The sequence below is a fragment of the Pantherophis guttatus genome, chromosome 11 (genome assembly GCF_059756535.1).
Source record: "Pantherophis guttatus breed Tessera chromosome 11, ASM5975653v1, whole genome shotgun sequence".
Classification (NCBI taxonomy): Eukaryota; Metazoa; Chordata; class Lepidosauria; order Squamata; family Colubridae; genus Pantherophis; species Pantherophis guttatus.
The window spans coordinates 20,139,749-20,161,259 of record NC_142073.1 but is presented as its reverse complement, the minus strand read 5'-3'; the positions used below and the strand labels follow the sequence as shown (position 1 = coordinate 20,161,259).

At 41.2% G+C, this 21,511-nt stretch overlaps 1 protein-coding gene across 3 annotated transcripts in view; it reads left to right on the top strand.

Annotated features, from left to right (window-relative positions):
* LOC117670372 (receptor-interacting serine/threonine-protein kinase 2-like) overlaps nucleotides 1–21,511 on the top strand; it is a 49,499-nt gene that overhangs the window by 1,333 nt on the left and 26,655 nt on the right. For 2 of the 3 annotated variants that reach the window (XM_060681560.2, XM_034425449.3), the window contains exons 2-6: nucleotides 14,324–14,502; nucleotides 17,307–17,460; nucleotides 18,510–18,665; nucleotides 20,294–20,442; nucleotides 21,451–21,500. In XM_060681560.2, the coding sequence (XP_060537543.1) occupies nucleotides 14,351–14,502; nucleotides 17,307–17,460; nucleotides 18,510–18,665; nucleotides 20,294–20,442; nucleotides 21,451–21,500 (661 nt within the window). In that variant the 5' untranslated portion in view covers nucleotides 14,324–14,350. The remainder of the gene's footprint in view (nucleotides 1–14,323; nucleotides 14,503–17,306; nucleotides 17,461–18,509; nucleotides 18,666–20,293; nucleotides 20,443–21,450; nucleotides 21,501–21,511) is intronic. The other variant, XM_034425450.3, reaches the window with a different exon arrangement.

Below are 21,511 nucleotides of genomic sequence, written 5' to 3'. Positions count from 1 at the left end.
TTGATTGATGCATGCAGTGGTGGGTTTCAATTTTTTTTACTACCGGTTCTGTGCGTGTGGCTTGGTGGGCATGGCATGGCTTGGTGGGCGTGGCTTGGTGGGCGTTGCAGGGGAAGGATAATGTAAAATCTCCATTCCCTCCCCAATCCAGGTGAAGGTTACTGCAAAATCCCCATTTCCTCCTGATCAGCTGGGACTTGGGAGGCAGAGAATAGATGGGGGTGGGGCCAGTCAGAATTTTTACTACCGGTTCTCTGAACTACTCAAAATTTCCGCTACCGCTTCTCCAGAACTGGTCAGAACCTGCTGAAACCCACCTCTGGATGCATAATAAGGCTGTGGTTTTGTCATGCCTTCAAGGATAATGACCATTTAATAAATGGTGACATGATTAAAAGCTAGAATAAGTGATAGAATTAAAGAGAAGGGGGAATTTTACTATACACATTTTTATATAACAAAATGAAAGCCACAAGAGAAACTGTGGAATGATTGAACAATGATAGACTGTAACATAATATAAATGTGTATTATTATTATTATTATTATTATTATTATTATTATTATTATTATTATTATTATTATTATTAATAATAATAATAATAATAATAATAATAATAATAATAATAATAATAATAATAATAATAATAATAATAATAATAATAATAATAATAATACATAAGCTGATAGAATATAATAATTATGATTAATTTTATTAGTTTTATTTGCATTAGAATGTACGACTCCCAGATGCCACACTGTTCAAATCACACATTGATTTGAGATATTTATAAAAGTAATAAAAATAAAAAAAAATTGGGAAAAAAAATGACCAGGATAAAGATGTTGATGATTGCTAGGTCTAACCATCACTGAGTAGCTCTGCCTTCGGGGATTTAAAATCTGCCATTTAACATAAGGAAAGCAATAGAGGAAATGTCAGGCATGACCAAGGAGTAGAGTAAAACAAGTTGAAGACATTGGCTATGGAGATGCAATGCAAGGGTCATTATTTGTGTGTCCCAAGGCAATGCACATAAAAATAAAAAATGAAGGGTTACAGCCACCATCTTTTTTTATTATTATTATTGTTATCATGTCCTGCAGAGAGAGACAGAAAGTACATGGAGATGAGATGTTTAGTGGGCATCAGGACAGCCTTTGCCAATCTGATTTGCTGGGAACACAGGTGGCTAAGGGGAGAGAGATCAAGGGATGCAGTGGTTATTGTGTCTGTCACAATGCAAGCTTCATAGAACATGGAATCATAGGGCTGGAAGGGATCTTGGAGGTCTTCATCCCTCTGTTCAAGGCAAGAGCCTTACCCCACCTAATTACGGTAAAATAGAGCCTTACGCCATCTAATTTTTCTTGACTGTACACCGCCTTGAGTCCTACGGGAGAAAGGCGGTATAGAAATATAATAAATAAATAAATAAATAAATAAATAAATAAATAAATAAATAAATAAATAAATTAGAATAGAATAACAGAGTTGGAAGGGACTTCTAGTCCAACCCCCTGCTTATAGGCAGGAAACCCTACCACCACTTCAGACAAATGGTTATCCAACATCTTCTTAAAGTGTTGGAGCATTCACAACTTCTGGAGGCAAGTTTGTTCCACTGATTAATTGTTCCCACTGTCAGGAAATTTCTCCTTAGTTCTAGAGAGTTGCTTCTCTCCTTGAGTAGTTTCTATCCGTTGCTTCTTGTCCTGCCTTCAGGTGCTTTGGAGAATAGCTTGACCCTCTCTCTTCTTTGTGACAGCTCCTGAGATATTGGAATACTGCTGTCATGTCTCCCCTAGTCCTTCTTTTCATTAAACTAGATATGGTTGTCCAGTCTATTTTTGAGTGAGGGAGCACCCACAACTCCAGAAAGCAAACTGTTCCATTGATTACTTGTTCTCACTGTCAGAATTCCCCCCCCCTCCAACTAGGTTGGATCTTTCGTTGACAAGGTTCTGCCCATTCTCATTTTCCCCTCTGGTGTTTTGGAGAATACTATAAGTCAACCCCACTATTCTCTGTGACAGCCCCTCAAGTACTAGAAGTTCTAGAAGCTGCTATCATGTTCCCCTTCAATAGGCTGGATATATCTCGTTAGAAGGACTCAGGGTGACATGACAGTCGAACCTGGAGCCTGGATAGCTCTGCAGACAAGGCACTGCAATTTAACACCAACTGTCTGCAATTAAAGTAAGTTCAAATCTCGCCAGGCTCAAGGTTGACTTAGCCTTCCATCCTTTCTAAGGTAGGTAAATTGAGGACCCAGTTTGTGGGGGCAATAAGCTGACTTTGTAAAAAATATACAAACGTATGAAGGCTATTGCTTAACGCATTGTATGCCGCCCTGAGTCTCCGGAGAAGGGCGGCATATAAATCAAATTTTTTAAAAAAAACACAGTGTTGACTGGCGACCCCCAGGGGGAGAGCCTTCTCTGTGGGGGCACCTGCCCTATGGAATGAGCTGCCCCCGGAGATTCGTAGGATTCCTGACCTTCGCATCTTCCGCCACGCCCTCCAAACGCTTTTGTTTCAGCAGGCAAGACTGGCCTAAATGTTATTTTAATGGGTTGTTTTATGTTATTTTAGTTTCGGCCAAATTATTTAATACTTTTAATTTGCTTTTAACTTTTATATTTGTGGGTTTTATCTTGGCTGTACACCGCCCTGAGTCCTTCGGGAGAAGGGCGGTATAGAAATTTAAATATGAATAAATAAATAAAAATAAAATAAATGATGGCAGTATTCCAGTATTTGAGGGGCTGCCACAAAGAAGAGGGGGTCAGCTTATTTTCCAAAGCACCAGAGGGCAAGACAAGAAACAATGGATGGAAACTAATCAAGGAGAGAAGCAACCTGGAATTAAGGAGAAACTTCCTGACAGTGAGAACATTTAACCAGTGGAACAGTTTACCTTCAGAAGTTGTAAGTACTCCATCACTGGAGGTTTTTAAGAAGAGACTGGACAGCCACTTGTCTGGAATGTATAGGGTATCCTGCTTAAGCAGGGGGTTGGACTAGAAGACCTCCAAGGTCCCTTCCAGTTCTATTCTGAATTAAATAGTTCATTGTATGGATTAGCCTTCAGATCCTTTATCCTCTTTGTTGCTCTTCTCTGCATAGTTTCATTACTTCAGTTGTGGGTTAGGTATGGATAATTACGGTTGAGGATGCTGGTAAAATGGAGTAACTAAGGGATGGGCTACTTGAAGTGTCTTGAAGTGTGGCCCCCATGCACCTTCAAGTATTTTTGCAGCTCGCTCTGCTGCTAGATGTCACAAGAGATGTGGGGATGACAGCAATTTTTTTTCTTGAAATTTCAATACCTCCTAGGGATTTCCCCTATTTCTGAAATTGCTCCATAGCTGGAGGTTTTCAAGAAAGATAATTGGTCTGAAATGGTATGAAGACTCCTACCTTGGGGGAGGGAGTTGGTTGGGCCATAACTTCTAAGATCCCGTCCAATCCTATGATTCTATGATTTCCTTTTGTATGTGTGTGGGGGTTTTTTCCTCCTACTTCTCTCTCTCTCTCTCTCTCTCTTTTTTAGGTCTGTAGTGCTCATTGTGGTTTCTTCCACAAACTCTGCTTAAAAGTTAGCTTCATGAAGTTTGTCAAGCCAGTCAAGAATGGTCTGGAGATATCTTGGCTGAATGGGGTTTGAATCTGGACTTTTTCGGTCATGGTTCCATACTTTAATTGTTGTGTTACGTTGGCCTTGCGACAACTGTGTTTCTGGTTGGAACAACATTTTTAAGTTTTGTGCTGGGAGCTGGATCAGCCAAGTCATCAAGAGCTTCTTTATAGAATAGAATAGAATAGAATAGAATAGAATAGAATAGAATAGAATAGAGTAGAGTAGAGTAGAGTAGAGTAGAGTAGAGTAGAGTAGAGTAGAGTAGAATTTTTTATTGGCCAAGTGTGATTGGACACACAAGGAATTTGTCTTTGGTGCATATGCTCTCAGTGTACATAAAAGAAAAGATACGTTCATCAAGAATCATAAGGCAAAACGCTTAATGATAGTCATAGACAGTGGTGGGATTCAAATAATTTAACAACCGGTTCTCTGCCCTAATGATTTCTTCCAACAAACAGTTCACTAAACTGCTCAGAAAATTAACCACCGGTTCTCCCGAAGTGGTGCGAACTGGCTGAATCCCACCACTGGTCATAGGGTACAAATAAGCAATCAGGAAACAATATCAATATAAATTGTAAAGATACAAGCAACAAAATTAAGTCATGAAGTCATAAGTGGGAGGAGATGGGTGGTGGGAATGATGAGAAGATTAATAGTAGTGCAGACTTAGTAAATAGTTTAACAGTGTTGAGGGAATTATTTGTTTAGCAGGGGGATGGCGTTCGGGAAAAAAATGTTCTTGTGTCTAGTTGTTCTGGTGTGTAGTGCTCTATAGCGTCGTTTTGAGGGTAGGAGTTGAAACAATTTATGTCCAGGATATGAGGGGTCTGAACATATCAAGACCTTCTTTTGTACCAATAGAGAATTATCTCCTCCTTCTCTTTCTCCTCCTCCTCCTCCTCCTCTTCCTCTTCCTCCTCCTCCTTCTCCACATTTTCCACCTCCTCCTCCATCTCCTCCTTCTCCTCCTCCCTCCTCTCTCCTCCCTCCTCCTTACTCCTTTCTGTGTGTGCCTTTGGATCTCTTGACTGGCCAAATCCCTTGGTAAGATGTCAAAGATAGTTAGCCATTGCCTCCTTCCTAGGACTGGCAATGAGGAAGTGGCCCAAGGAAATCCTTGACTCACAACCATTCATTTAGCCACTGTTTGAAGTTACAACAACACTGGAAAAAGTGATTTATAATTAGTCCCCACACCGTCATAATATCCCCAATGGTTACATGATCAAAACTCAGGTGCTTGGCATCTGGCAAGCATTTATGATGGGTGCAGCATCCTAGGGTCATGTGATCATTCTCTGTGATCTTCCCAGGGGAAATTCTGACCAGCAAAATCCAACAGGAGAAGCCCGATTTGCTTTACGATCTGGTGATTTGCTTAACAATTGCAGTGAGTCACTTAACAACCAGGGCAAAAACATCATAAAAGTAGGTGTGACTCACTTAACAACTGTCTTGCTTCATAACAAATTCTGGCCCCAGTTGTGGCCATAAGTCAAGGACTACCTGTGCTTTTTGCCACAAGGCAACTAAAATGGTTTCTAATATTTTTCTGAAACGGTTGACTTCGAAATACCCCATTCCTGGATTTGTATTCCTTGACTTACAACTGTTTATTTAGTCACCATTCAAAGTTACAATAGCAGTGAAAAAGTGACTTATTTATGACCATTTTTCACACTTACGACTGTTGCAGTATTCCTACAGCCACACGATCAAAATTTAGACTGTTTGGCAACTAAACTAAACTAAGCTAAACTAAACTAAACTAAACTAAACTAAACTAAACTAAACTAAACTAAACTAAACTAGTCAACTGACTCCTATTTATGACGGTTGAAGTGTCCCGGGGTCTTGTGAGCCCCTTTTGCGACCTTCTCACAAAGTCAACGGGGAAGCCAGATTCGTTTAACGACTATGTTACTAACTTAACAACCACAGTGATTCACTTAACAACTGTGGCAAGAATGGTTGCAAAATGAGACAAAGCTCTCTTAACTGTTTTGATTAGCCACAAGAAATTTTGGGCTCCATTGTGGTCGTAAATCGAGGATTACCTATATATGTATGCCATAACTCTGATAGCTGTAAATGAACCTTAATTCAATGCAAATACAGTGGTACGTTGTTTTCAACTGCTTTCTGTGAAACTCATCGAATTTGGTACTCAACGCATTTTGACGTGAAAATTTTGTCCCGTTACTCATTGTTTGTTTGGTACTCAACGCACAAGCTAGAACTTGTCAGTATCGGCTGTCTTGTGACTCACCACATTATTCCTTATGGGAATTTTTTTTTTATTTTTTTGGTACTCATTATTTTTGGTACTCAGAACTAAGATAGCCCTGTAAGTGCAGCTTCTTGCCTGCAGATTCAGTCTTAATTGATGTGATAGGAAAGGAAAAGTGAAAGTATGGAGATGGAGGGAACAGACATTGTAGCAACTCATTCTGAACAGGAAGGGTGGAACGGTCTGACTCTGTTTGCATTCCTTTGTGGTCTAGACGAGCGGTCACCAACTGGTGGTCCACGAGAAAATTTTGGTGGTCCGCAGAAAAATTATTTGCATTTTTTATATTGCACTAAATCAGGGGTCCTCAAACTATGGTCCCCGTGCTGGATATGTGCAATGAACATTTGTGTTGCTGCAGGGAATCTCCCTCTTCGGAGTCTTCTTGTGTGGGTTGGAGGAGGGAAGAAATTCAGACTTGGGGTCTGCTTCAGCCTCCTGGTGTGGGGCTTTGGGCAAAGGCTGGAGGGAAGAGCCGCTGGTGGCAAAGAGCCGAAGGGCCTCGTTCCAGTGGGACTGCTTCATGGCCTGGAACTGGCTGACCATCTCAGCCTGCTGAGCCTCCAGGCGCCGGTACCTGGCCTTGCACTCCCACAGGTCTTCCCTCTGCTTGGAAAGCCTATGCCCGTAGTCCTCAGTGAGGTGCTTCTGCTGAGCCTCCTTCTCGGCCAGATCCAATTTGAAGTGAGCCAGCTGTTTTGCCAACTCTTTCTCATGGTGGCTGCTTAGCTCCAGCAACTGCTTCCTGTTGAGGCCCTTAGGAGCCCGGGTGGGGAGGCGAGGAGTGGCTGGGAGGGGAGGGGCGAGTAGAGACCAGTGAGGTGCCCCTCGACATGAGTGACATCGAACTGGCCATGTCCACCCAGTCACATGACCACCTTGCCATGCCCATCCACCCGGTCATTAGGCAGATCATATAAGTGGAACGTGGGATTTAAAATTATGAATTTAGTGGTCCCTGAGGTCCGAAAGATTGGAGACCCCTGGTCTAGACCACTATTTGGTTCCTGGTAGGTAGGAGATCAGGGTTAACAGTAAACCGTACTGGTCTTCAGTTCATCAGTCCCAAGACAACATTTTTTTTTAAAAAAAAATCCCCTGGCATAAATACTTAACTACCTTTGATTTACTTGGCTAATTCCCCTCCCTTCTTAAACTGAACAAAAAGAGTTTTGAATTCCCCACATTCCAGACAAACAAGGAAATGATGCATTGTCTCAAGTTTAGCTCTAAAATGTGATAGACAAAGGAGCAGCTGTTTCATTGAGTCAGTTGGATTGGCTCTTCAGCGCCTTTCGGGGACAAAACTCTTTGGTTATGTATAACATGGATAAACTCAGTGTCAGCGTTCCAAGTAATGCACCCATAGCAGCGGTGGGTTGCTACCGGTTCGCACCGGTTTGGGAGAACCGGTAGCAGTGGTGGCGGGAGGCTCCTCCCACCCACCCAGACGTCATCAAATATGCTCTGCGCATACGTAGAAGTGGCACGCGAGAAAACCGGTAGCAAAGGTAAGTGAAATCCACCACTGATCCATAGGAAGTAGAACTCTGAGGCAGGTAGATTCCTGAAAGGACAATTTTATGGATACATCATATTGACACAATTGGTGAAAGCCGACTCTGAAAGTTCCTGCGGCTTTCACCTAATTAAAAATAAAGTTTTCCCCCTTCCCCCAAGTCACGCTGTCCAATCCAGATGCTGGCAGGTTGCTTGGTTACTTTACTCCTCCTATGGCCATCCACCTGTTAGAATGTCCTTGGTTCCCACAGGAAAAGTTTTTCGTTTTGGCTACAAAACCACATCTAACTATTTCCACCCCGCTCCCTGTCCCTTCTTCTGCCTTGTGGCAACCCTGAAGCCTTCAAGATGGCCTCGGCCAGGCTCACTTCAGGGTTGACAGTCAGATTGTTCTTTCAAATCACAGAATCACAGATCTATGTAGTTGGAAGAAGGCACGTTGACCATCGATTCAAACCCCTCTCAGTTCAGGAAGTCACCGTGAAGCTTCCTTGCGAATCACATCACCTTGATTTGTGGAATGGGACATGATGTTTAGGTTCACACAGGACTCTAAAACTCAGAAGACGCCACATGGGTGGTGAGGTAGCTGAGGCCAAACATTTCGACCTTTTAGGAGAGAGTTTAAAGAGTGAAAATGAAGAGAATCAAATTTTATCTCCCACTCCAAAAATCAGATAAGGAACATATTTTTAAAAAAAACCCATGATCCTGGATGTACTCTGGAATCACTATTAAGAGACCTAGCTGATTTGAGGAGGTCCATAATTAAACACTACTATGGATTATTGAATAGCTCACATTTAACATTACATGTGAATAATATGTATATATATCTACAAAGAATTATGCATTACTATGGGTAATACCTTTCAAATTAATGTAACAAGGTAATATTATGTAAATAACAAGTAAATAATATGTATATGTGTATTAACACCATGGAACCGGAAATGTTGGAATTGTATTATAATACTTTCACAATAAAAAATAAAATAATTTATCGCCCACTACAAAAATCAGATAAGGAAAATATTTTTTAAAAAACCCATGATCCTCTGGAATCACTATTAAGAGACCTAGCTGATTTGAGGTGGTCCATAATTAAACACTGCTATGGATTATTGAATAGCTCACATTTAACATTACATGTGAATAATATGTATATATATCTACAAAGAATTATGCATTACTATGGGTAATACCTTTCAAATTAATGTAACGAGGTAATATTATGTAAATAACAAGTAAATAATATGTATATATGTATTAACACCATGGAACTGGAAATGTTGGAATTGTATTATAATACTTTCACAATAAAAAATTAAAAAAAAAATTATCGCCCACTCCAAAAATCAGATAAGGAACATATTTTTTTAAAAAACCCATGATCCTCTGGAATCACTATTAAGAGACCTAGCTGATTTGAGGTGGTCCATAATTAAACACTACTATGGATTATTGAATAGCTCACATTTAACATGCTTAGCACAAGGTGGGAAGCAGGGTACAATCCTGGTTTGTGCTGTAATTTACAAAGTTGGTTAATCCATACACCAATAGAGTTCAGACGGAAATCTTATACTATAGCAGGGCCAGCATAAACGTGGCAACTTTAAGACCTGCGGGATTCAATTCCAGAATTCAAGGACTTGAATTGCTTTCCGCCGTGCCCTCAAGACCCTGATGTTTCAACAGGCGGGGCTGAACATATGAACATGTGAATGATTTTTTTTTTAAAATGTTATCTAATTCTGGGTTTTATTTAATTGACCAGACTAAGTAATAATTTTAATTAGCAATTTTATGATGTTTGTGTGTCTATATTTTTCTTGACTGTACACCGCCTTGAGTCCTACGGGAGAAAGGCGGTATAGAAATATAACAAATAAATAAATAAATAAATAAATAAATAAATAAATAAATAAATAAATAAATAAATAAATAAATAAGGACTAACCTGTATAGGCTTCAGTTTAATATATAAAATATATTAATATAAGTTATGAGTCTATATAAGGTAACATATATATATATAACATATATATAACATTTTTCATTCTGTTGTTGCCAAAGGCGGCAGGCAGGCAGGGAAGAAAGCTGCAGCAGAAAAGCAGGAGAGGAAAGTAAATATTGCAGGGAAAAAAAAATTGGTCCAATAGCTTTTCGTAGAAGCTTATCTGACTCTGTTAATCAATTCACATATTTAAACTTTTGGTCCCTGGAACTTCCCAGATGCGTCAAAACAGAGAAGATAAGAATAAGTCTATTTTTTCCCCAATTTCCTTTCCCAGGAAGCTGTTTATAGAGCCAATTCAAATTATGGAAAGCAGTTCAGCTCTGGAGGAAAAGGGTCCAAAATTCTCCGCTTAGGGAATACCAAAGAACCCTTCTGTTGGTTTTAAATTACAGGTACCGTGTTTCCCCAAAAATAAGACCCTGTCTTATATTTTTTTGAACCCTGAAATAAGCGCTTGGCCTTATTGCCATGCGCTCAAAAGCCCGATTGGGCTTATTATCAGGGCATGTCTTATTTGGGGGGAAACAGGGTAGATAGACAGACAGACAGACAGACAGACAGACAGACAGACAGACAGATAGATTAGATAGATAGATACCGTGTTTCCCCGAAAATAAGACACTGTCTTATATTTTTTTGAACCCTGAAATAAGCGCTTGGCCTTATTGCCATGCGCTCAAAAGCCCAATTGGGCTTATTATCAGGAGATGTCTTATTTGGGGGGAAACAGGGTAATCCTCGTCTTACAACAATTCTCTTAGCGACCGTTTGAAGTTACAACAGCACTGAAAAAAGTGACTTATGACCATTTTCACACTTAATGACCGATGCAGCATTCCCATGGTCATACGATCAAAATTTAAACAGCTTGGCAACTGACTCATATTTATGACGGAATCACATCATCCCCTTTTGTGACCATCTGACAAGCAAAAGGTCAATGGGGAAGCCAGATTCACTTAACTTAAAAACCGCAGCGACCCCCTTAATAACAGCAGCAAGGAAGGTTGTAAAATGGGGCAAACTCACTGAATAACGGTCTCGCTCAGCAACAGAAATTTTGGGCACCGTTGCGGATGTAAGTTGAGGACTACCTGTCTTGCCTCAAATTCTTCTTGTACGTTGGCTTCTGGGAGTGATGCGATTTAACAATGCTTCGCTTCTTTCTATTTTTAAAATATCTTCCTGCCTTTAATTCCCAGTGTGGGAGTTTCCTTCCTCGTTGCAGGCAGCATCTTTTTTGATTTAATCTTCTCCGTCTAACAGCAGTGAGCGAACTTCCATAATTAGACGTTCAGTTTCACTGAGATCCAGTGCCAAGGTTGTGTTGCAATTCAGAGATGCATGCTGGATAAAAACAGGTGTCTTAGGAGATACGGCAGCAGGGGTAAGGAACTGTTAGACTTTCGTGAGTCTGCTGTGCTACTACTGTACGTACAGACTGGGGAGTTCTTGGAAAGTTGAAGTCCAACCTTGAACTTGCCTGACAGTGAGAACCATTAATTAGTCTCATGGCTTGCCGATCAAGCGCCAAGGGAAATCGGAAGGAACAGACTGTTCAAACGAGTACATGGATTTTTTGCAAGAATCTGAACTACTAACAGCCAAAGGAAATTGGCGGTAGATAAGAATGGAAGTCTATGGAGATTCTCAGTCATCCAGGTCATGGTTGTCCCAAAGGTGTTTTTTTTTCCTAAGAGGCGACTGGACTTTCTAGTTTTTCTTTGAAGACATTTTGCTTCTCATCCAAGAAGCTGAAGAAGTTTCTTGGATGAGAAGCGAAATGTCTTCAAAGAAAAAACCAAAAAGTCCAGTTGCCTCTTGAAAAAAAGCACCTTTGGGATAAGGTTGGAAGGAATTCAAGGTCAGGTGGACTTCGATCTCTTGTGGGCACGAAGGGATTCGTGACTGATGACTCCTCCCTTGGACTCAACCTCCTACCTTGCCTTTAGAAGTTGTGGACGCTCTAGCACTGGAGATTTTCAAGAAGAAATTGGACAGCCATTTGTCGAGAATGGTATAGAGCAGTGTTGGTAAACCTTCTCGGCACTGAGTACCAAAATGGGAGCACGCACCGGAAACTGGAAGATCAGCTACCCAGTATGCATGCGCGTGCCGGGAAGTTGATTTTCTGGTTTCTGGCACGCGCATGAGCACTGACCATCTGGTCTTCTGGTTTCTGGCGTGCATGCACGCGCGAAGACCAGCTGGCAAGTGCACATGTGCACATTGGAAACCGGGTGGCTGCTCTTCCCAGGGTGCACATGTGCATCGGGCGGCTGCTCTTCCAGTTTTCATTACTCCCATGCGTGTAAAGACCAGCTGGCTGGTGCGCTGGAAACTGGAAAGCAACCGGTGACGATTCACTTACCCGGAGAGGTGGCTCTGCGTGCCTCTTCTGGCATGCATGCCATAGGTTCGCCATCATGGGTATAGAGTCTCCCACTTGAGCAGGGGGTTGGACTAGGACAGGGGTCAGCAACCTGCGGCTCTGGAGCCACATGTGGCTCTTTCACCCCTCTGCTGCGGCTCCCTGTCACTCAAAATATGCGTCACAACCGCCAATGTGTGACACTCAATGGCATGTAATTTATTGAGCTTTTCAACCCCCTATAGGCCATGGATAAATCCAAGAAAAGAAAAGTTGCAGAAGAAAACAGAATGTTTAATTCAACTACATATGCTAGTTTTGTGGCCACTCAGGAAATAGTCAGGCACGGGAAGGGTTTTGTGGCTCCCTGTGTTTTCTTTTCTGTGGGAAACGGGTCCAAAGGGCTCTTTGAGTGTTTAAGGTTGCAGACCCCTGGACTAGAAGATCTCCCAAGCCTGTTATTCCTGTATTCCAAGTCCAGCCAACTTCTAACTTCCCATCCTGACTTCATCTGAGGTGCTTATTATGTTAAGTACCCAGACTTAATTTGGGTGCTGAGTTGACCCATTTTGGGGACTGGCATTGAGCAGCACCTCATCAAAACTAACCAGTCAGGCTGGATTAATGCAACATGCTAAGCCAATCATTACCTAACATAGAGTCCTAGATTAAAACTATCCATCCTTTGGCTCAGGGACAAGGAAACACTGGGAACGTGTTGAAAACTTTTCCAGAATAAAATAGGTTCTGCAAAAGTTTCCAGAATCAAAATTTTCCTTGGGAAATTTCCAATTCAGGCAACTTGGACACTTTCAGGACTGTATGGTTGATATTTAGAGGACTTTTTTTTTTCAAAAAATGAGAAATTATAAGAGCATTTTTACTGCCTATGATTTTACTGTGTATAATCCAACATTGTTTCTAATTATTTTTATTTTCTGTCCAAATATTATCAAACCTTTTGGCTTCTTTTTATATATCGGTTCAAACATCGGTTTGCTTAGGCATTGTATTTATATTTCAAATAAAGGAGCCCACATAAGATGGCTGTTCAGACGGATCCTACTTGTGTATCGGTAGTCCTCAATTTACGACCAGAATTTTGGTCGTTAAATGGGCCATCATGTGACCAAAGTTGATTTATTTTTAGATGGCTGTAAAACAAGTCTTCATGGTTGTTAAGCAGATCACATGTTGGTTCAGTGAAGCCAGCATACCTAATGGAAATTTTCTCTCTTCTGCCAGCTTTCTCTTTCCTGCTGTTTGTCTGAAACAAACTAAACCAAGAAAGATTAAGATTAAGCATGATTAAAGCTTCTGGATTACAGACTGTGAGCTCATTTTCTCTTAAGTTTTCCACAAATGCTCTCCCTCCTGGCATCCCTTAGATAAGATCAAGCCATGGACAGTCCTTGCAATGCCTTTTTTAAGTTTCTTGGCCCTTGTGAACACAACCAGGCTGTGAATTACAGATTAACAGTGTTGGAAGGGACCTTGTAGGTCATCTAGTCCAACCCCCACCCAAGCAGAAGACTTTATATTGTACTTTAAATATTGTACTTAATTTACTGCATATGCTGCCCATCTCACTACCAAGCAACTCTGTCAAACTTTTTAGAAAATCCACTTCTTCGTTTAGAACCTTGTGCAAGCTGTACTCACAAGCTCTTTCACCAATGCCCTTAAGCCTGTACAGATTCTGCAATGGGTTGGTTCTGCTTTTGTTTTTTGCACAATCAGCTGTAGGAGGTGACAATCTTCAGTAAACAGGATGATCAAAAAAAAAAAAAAAAAGCTTTCTCCACAGCTCCAGAAGGAAAAGACCTAAATTCTGAAAGAAAGGAAAGGAAGAGAGAGAGAGAGAAAAAGAGGAAGAGGAAGAGAAAGAGGAAGAGGGAGGGAGGGAAGGAGGGAGGAAAGAGGAAGAAAGAAAGAAAACGAAAGAAAAGAAAAAAAGGGTTCAGTGGTTTTCAATTCTGCTTTGATGCTTTTCCAAAGAACTTTTCAACCTTCTGTGGCTGCATTCCAATTTTGAAAAGCAAGCACATTTCCACTGTCCTGCAACACATGATTGTAAGACATCCTGATTTTGACTAATACAGGATTATTTTGAGTTTAAAAGATAACTTTCATTGCCCTTTTTTGATGTGGCAAATTAGGAAGATTTGCAGACTTGCACGCCTCGACTTTGTGCCTGTTTGTGGTTTTTGTTGCTGTGTCTTGAGTTTGAAGACCTTAACGGCACATAAATACTTCAGTTCCCCTTTTGCTGTCTAGGCCAACTTCTTATCATCCTGCTATTACCCAATATTTGTACTTTTGTTTACTATCACTTTATATAAACATTTTTGGGGGCTTTATCATTTAGTTGCAACGTTGTAGATTTTGCGGGTAAGTGTCCACAATAAAGGCTCTTGGTTCATTGCGATTTTAGTTTTCTTCTCTTCTCTTTTTCTTTTTTGTAACAGCTTCACTTCATTTTCAGTTGTCCTAAAATGTCCAAGCTGGTGCCCATCATTTCCCAGAAAGATCTCGAGAACATTTCCCTGAGTCGGACAGGCTTCGGCATCTCGCTGAAAGCCTTCCACATGGCTTGGAACACAGACGTCTCCGTGAAGCTGTTGAGCAACCAGAGAGCAGGAGAAAGGTTGGGTTTTAAAATTTTTATTATGATTCATTGCACAGTCAGCCAGATGTTCAGACTGAATCTGGCACTGTTGTCCACCTATCGAGTCTTTCTCAAGGACCTGGCAAAGGCAGATGTTTCAGGTGTTAGAGTTATCATTGCAGGATGTAAGCTGTTCCGAGTAAAGCTGCCATCTGCAATTGACTAATGGTGAATTTGTCAATGCCAATAATGTTCATGTACTGCTCCAATTGTTTTGGGATTGCACCCAAGGCACCTATGACTATTGGAACTATCTTTGCTTTCTTTTGTCACAGTCGTTCCATTTCTATTTGCAGGTCTTTGCATTCTGTTAATCTTCTTCAGTTCCTTCTCTTCTATTTTGCTGTCTCCAGGTTCTGCCACATCTATTATCCAGACTTTTTCCCCTCTTTCTTATTGGCAATTGTTAAGTCTGGTGTGTTAAGCAGCAGGTGCCTGCGTGTTTGAATTCTAAAGTCCCAGGGCATTTTAGCTTCTTCGTTTTGTATTACTGTATCTGGTTTCTGGTCCTACCAGTTCTTGCGTGCAGGCAAACGATATTTCTTGCAGTGCAGGATTGTTGCTATTTTATCATGCCGTTGTTTGCAGTCCATTTGTGCTTTGCCTTTCCATGAAAAGTTTTTTTTTTTAAAGACAATTAAAGAAGAAAACTCAAGAGGTTGTCCACGATGTGATTGAAGCCCTGTCCCCCTTTTGTGTGTGTTGTGTTGTGGATACCATCTTGATTGGTTTTTATCCTCATGCACACCCTCCTTCCAAGGAGCCTGAAGAAAAGTTATTATAGTCCCACGATGGCGAACCTATGGCACGCGTGGCCGAAGTGGCACATGGAGCCATGTTGCCTGGCATGGGTGGCATTTCCCGTTCCTCTTCCGGGTTTCTGGTGCATATGCGCACACGCCAATCAGTTGGCCTTAGTGCATGTGGCAGTGCAGGAAACCGGAAGAGCTGGTCTGTGAGCCGGGAATGGGGCTTCCTCGAACTTTGGAATTGGGAGTGTCCAGAAACAAGGAGGACCAATGGGAATTCTCCCTTCTGCAGCGTCATCGGTCTCCTGGCAGAGTCTCCCTTGACTTCATCCACTGGAAGAGAGAGTTCCGCAGAGGGAAGAAGCCCAAGTTGGTTATTGAGGTGAAGATCCCCTCTTCCACTTTCTCTACTTTTCTCTCTCCGCAGAATTAGTATAGTATAGTATAGCCTTTATTGTCATTGTACATCATGTATACAACGAAATTGTCTCTCCTCCTTCCGGAGACTATTCCCGGAGACCGATGACACTCAAGCAGGGAGAATTCTCATTGGTGCTGCCCCTCGTTCTAGCCCCTCCCATCTCAAAAGTCCGAGATAAACACTTCCTTCCCCCCAATGCAGAACATGCGGGCTGCCAGCTGATCAGCACATGCGTTATGCGCGGCAGTAGCTGGAAAACTTGTTGGCCGGCATGCATGTGCATGCTGGAAACCAGAAGTACCTTTTCTGGCACGTGCATGCCCCCTGGGCAGCTCCTCTTCCTGGACGCATCCCTGATGAGCGTGCACAAAATGCTCCCTTTTTGGCACTCCAGGTATAAAAAAGATTTATATAGTGAAGGAATCTACCGTAAAAGACAAGAATTGGATAAGATCGTATTAGAAGGAGGGAAAGGGATACTATCTAAATGTTATGCATATTTATTGTCTCTGCAGATAGGACAGGATGTAGTGAAGGATTGTATAATAGCATGGGGGCGAAATTTTAGATATCCCCTTGACTTCCAGCAATGGGAACAGATTTGGTTGAAAAATATGAAATTAACTATGGCTTCTTCATACAAAGAAAACATATATAAAATGGTCTACCGGTGGCATATCCCCCCGGCGAGATTAGCTAAAATGTTTCCCGGGACATCTGCCTACTGTTGGAAGTGCGATTACAGTAATGGAACTTATTTTCACCAATGGTGGACCTGCCCACAGGTGGTTAAATATTGGAAAAAAATACGGCAATGGATTTTGGAAATTACACAGATTAATTTGGAATTAAGGCCCGAGATTTTCCTATTGGGGGCAAAACCTTTGAATGTTAAATCAGATATATGGTTCTTGTTGATTCACATTATTACTGCAGCAAGATTAGCATATGCGCAGGAGTGGAAAAATCAATACTTACCGATAGATTTGAAAATAATATATAAAATTAATGAGTGTGCGGAATCAGATAGATTAACTAGATTGATCAATGGTAAAAAAGATTCAGAATTTTATAACAGTTGGAAAGTATGGTACGATTGGGTCCAAAAAAGGTGGGATAGAATAGATATATGATGATGTATATATATGATGGCAAATATGTATGTATAAAGGAATGACTTTATATTTATGGATAATGTAATCACATTATACCATGGTAGCAGGATTGTATATTTTATTTGTGTATTGGTGTATAGAATATATTAATAAAAATTATATTTAAAAAAATGCTCCCTTTTTGGCACTTAGTGCCACGCACGTGCACTCCCTTTTCAGCACTCGGTGCCGAAAAGGTTCGCCATCACTGCTATAGTTCTTGGTTAAGGACCACTCATTCAGTGACAGTTCAAAGTTATGATGGCATGGAATGAGGAGACTTAATAACTGAGGCACAAAGATGCAGCTGCCATGGTGTCCCTCCTGTCACAACAGCTATAATCAAAGTGGGGAGGAGGAAAATGGAAGCATACACGGATAGATCATTTTGCAGTAACAAATGAAGGTGTCTTGTTCTGTTGAAACGGTCTGACATGCAGATCTTTTTCCCCCTTGCAGAGACTTCAAGGCCCTGCTTCAAGAAGCAGCAAGCACGCAACGTTTACAATGCAACCATCTCTTGCCGCTTTTGGGTGTTTGCCAGTTCCAAGGTTTCCTTGGGGTTGCAACGACATGGATGCACAATGGATCTCTCTCTTTGCTCATTCACGATGTAAGTCAGGGAAGGCAAGAGAAAAAAAAATCCCCTTGGCTGGCTCTCCTTTGGAGGGGTGAGATGGGATGTAGTAAGCGGCTGGATTCCCTGGAGGGAGGGGCTGCATTCCAGAGGAGTAAGAGCAAGGGTGAAATGCTACCGGTTCGCACTGGTTCGGGCAAACCGGTAGTGATAAAAGCTACCGGTTTGGGCGAACCTGTAGTAAAAAAAAAGCTACCGGTTCGTTCAAACCTGTATTTCCGACGATCAGCTGTGCCGCGCGATTTATATTCACTAGAAAGCAGGAAATCCTGCTTTCTAGCAAATCTAAATTGTGCGGCACAGCTGTTTTCCCCCTCGCTGTTCTACTTACCTTGTTAAGCCTCTTTTCTCCACGTGAAGTGTGCGTTTGGCATGCAGTGTGTTTGGTGTGCATCGCACATGTGCGAGTGGCAAACCGGTGGCAATCCGCAGCAGATTTCCCCCACTGAGTAAGAGACAACTCAGTTCTGATAGTTTGTGTGAGAGAAAGAGGGTGAAGACATCTCCTCCCTAACAGTTCCCAGAGTACAGGCTTATTGTAGATAGCAGCATGCTTCAGTTTGGCAAGATTCTGTCTGCAGGGCTGTAATAATAAAGAAATCTACTGGGAAGAAACACCAGATGTCTTTCTTGATTTTGGGAGCCTGACAATGAAGCGTAAAGAGAAAGAGGCTCAGATAAGGTGCTGTTGCCCAGAAGAGAAGTTCTTTGAATAGGACAGGGCATAGATTCGGCATCTTAGCACACCAGAATTGGACTTCAGCTAGTTCCTTCAAATAAGCTACCATTCTTAAATCAAAAACAAATGTCGGTCGGTCATCTTAGCTTGCAAAGGCTACACCAAACCAGCTTCTCACACGAAGCAAAACATTTTGGGTTAATTTATCGATTTTCGCTAGCAGAAAGAGGAGCTCAGGATTTCCCTGCAAATCTCTAAATACGTTTAATATGGAAATATGGTCCCCGTGTTAAATCAATGTTTTCAAAAAAACGGTGTATTCAATAAACGCTTTGCATTCCCCCAGCATGAACTCTATCCAGATCTGCCTGTTCCTTTGAGCATAAGGATCCTGTCAGATGTTGCCATTGGTCTGAGCTATCTTCACAATTTGGAGCCTCCTATCCTTCATCACCATCTCAAACCTTCCAATGTGTTGTTAGATCTTGAATACAGAGCTAAGGTAGGCTTTTCAAACCTTTTCCCCACCCCCCGCATTCCTTTGGACTTGATATCAGAATAAAACTTTAATTGCACCCAGGACTCTTCCTGAGCTATACAGTAGTGGCCAAAATTGTGGAAATCTTTTTGGAAATGTGTATTTTCTAAAACTAGCTAATAACACCACTTTTTTTGGAGTAGTAGTACCATAAAATTCTATATCAATGGAAAGATAATGTAATCAAGAATGTCATGCAATAACTTTTATGAAGGATTTGCTATTAGAATAGCAGTTACAGTATAAAGAAGAAAAGTGAAAAATGTAGAAAAAAACGAGATATACAAAAATTATCACCATAGAAAAAATGAGATATACAAAAATTATCACCCGGTCAGTGAATCCTTAATTGGGTAACCTTTAGCATGAATGACGGCCTTACAACGTCTTCCCATGGAGTGAACCAAGTCTTTGAGTTCTGCAGCTGTTCTAATGTGAAACCAAGATTGAATGATGGCTTCTATTAACTGGGTTTTATTGCTGGGTCGCTTCTGACTCACAAGTTTCTTTAGTCGGCTCCATAGATTTTCCATTGGGTTAAGGTTAGGCTATAATCAAGGAAAGAAGCAACCTAGAACTAAAGAATAGAATAGAATAGAATAGAATAGAATAGAATAGAATAGAATAGAATAGAATAGAATAGAATAGAATAGAATAGAATAGAATACGAGGAGTGGAATGGAATGGAATGGAATGGAATGGAATGGAATGGAATGGAATAGAATAGAATAGAATAGAATAGAATAGAATAGAATAGAATAGAATAGAATAGAATAGGCTAGGCTAGGCTAGGCTAGGCTAGACTAGACTAGACTAGACTAGACTAGACTAGACTAGACTAGACTAGAATAGACTAGACTAGAATAGAATAGAATAGAATAGAATAGACTAGAATAGAATAGAATAGAATAGAATAGAATAGAATAGAATAGAATAGAATAGAATTCTTTATTGGCCAAGTGTGGTTGGACATACAAGGAATTTGTCTTTGGTGCATATGCTCTCCATGTACATAAAAGAAAAGATACATTCATCAGGAATCATAAGGTACAACACTTAATGATAGTCATGGGGTACAAATAAGCAATCAGGAAACAATATCAATATAAATTGTAAAGATACAAGCAACAAAGGAGAAATTTCCTAACAGTGGGAACAATTAATCAGTGGAAAGCTTTGCCACCAGAAGTTGTGAATTCTCCGACACTGGACGTTTTTAAAAAGAGATTGGACAAACAATTGTCTGAAATGGCGAAGGGTTTCCTGCCTAAACGGGGGTTGGACTAGAAGGTTTCTTCCAACTCTGTCATTCTATTCTGTTCTGATCCGCTCCACTCCGCTCCTCTCGGTTCCATTCCATTCCCAATCCCGATCCCGATCCCGATCCCGATCCCGATCCCGATCCCGATCCCGATCCCGATCCCGATCCCGATCCCGATACCAATCCAATCCAATCCAATCCAATCCAATCCAATCCAATCCAATCCAATCCAATCCAATCCAACCCAACCCAACCCAACCTAATCTAATCTAATCTAATCTAATCTAATCTAATCTAATCTAATCTAATCTAATCTAATCATGTTTTGCAGATCTCAGATTTTGGCCAACCCACCTGGAGAAAACAGCAGCTGAGGGCAGCTTTGCAGAACTGTAACGAGGGTAGTTGCTGGGATTTGCTCTGCCTGTCTCCTGAAATACTTCAGGGAGGTCAATTCTCACAAGAAGGAGATATTTATAGGTGAGTCTGTCTTTTAAAAAAAGAATCTTAGGGCATTGTTTGTTCAAGGCTCGACTATATGGCAGGATTAACTAACCTGGAACCTTCCAGAGATGGTGCACCGTCTGACCAGGAGCCCAACCAAGTTACTTCTTTACTTTTCATAGAAAGCTTGTATTAGATTTCAAAACTGGAGGAAGAAGGAAGTCGTAAATTTTCCTACTGACTCCTAGCAATGGAGTAATGAGTATTTTTGGAACTGATTCTTCCTCATCAAGATGCTGTTACTGATTGCTGTGTTCCAGCTGTGAGGAAAACTGGGTTTGGAGGTGTGAGAAGTGTAGCAGGATGGAAATACAGAAGGAATGTTTTGTTATTTGTGGAATAACAAGTGCAGGAGAGTTATTGCTGTGTCTCACTTATGGCTTCTTCAGAAGCAACAGATCAGCCAAGAATTTAGTCTTTGATGGGTCCCATTTCATATTTTTGTACTGCATTGTACCCTCAGATTTTGAATCAAAACAGACTTGGTTAAATCCAAGAATTCTCAGCTTCTGTAACATTTGGAAACTGTCGCGAGAGTTTTGGGGGATTTTGCAATATCCTTCCCCTGGAGTGGGGAGGGAATGGGCATTTTGCAGTATCCTTCCCCTGGAGTGGGGTGGGAATGGGGATTTTGCAGAATCCTTCCCCTGCCACACCCACCAAGCCACACCATGCCCACCAAGCCACACCCACAGAACCGGTAATTTTAAAAAATTGAATTTCACCACTGGTTACTAATACTACACATGAACTTGATAAGAGGGACAATAATTCCTTCAGACAAAAGGATGTGCTCATATTTATCAATAAAGGAGAATATTTGTAGCTCGGGGTTGAAATGAAAGGTCTTTGGTGCTCTCTGAGGTGAAGAGATGCTGAGGAGTCATTTGAATTTGGACTCCCAATATAACAGGTGTATCGGGCTGGGGAAACTGTGATGTTACCAAATAACACCTGGTTTTCCTTTTCATTTTATGTGTCTAGTTTTGGGATGATGTGTTGGGAACTCCTAAGTCGACAAAAGCCACTGACAGGTAAGCAATCT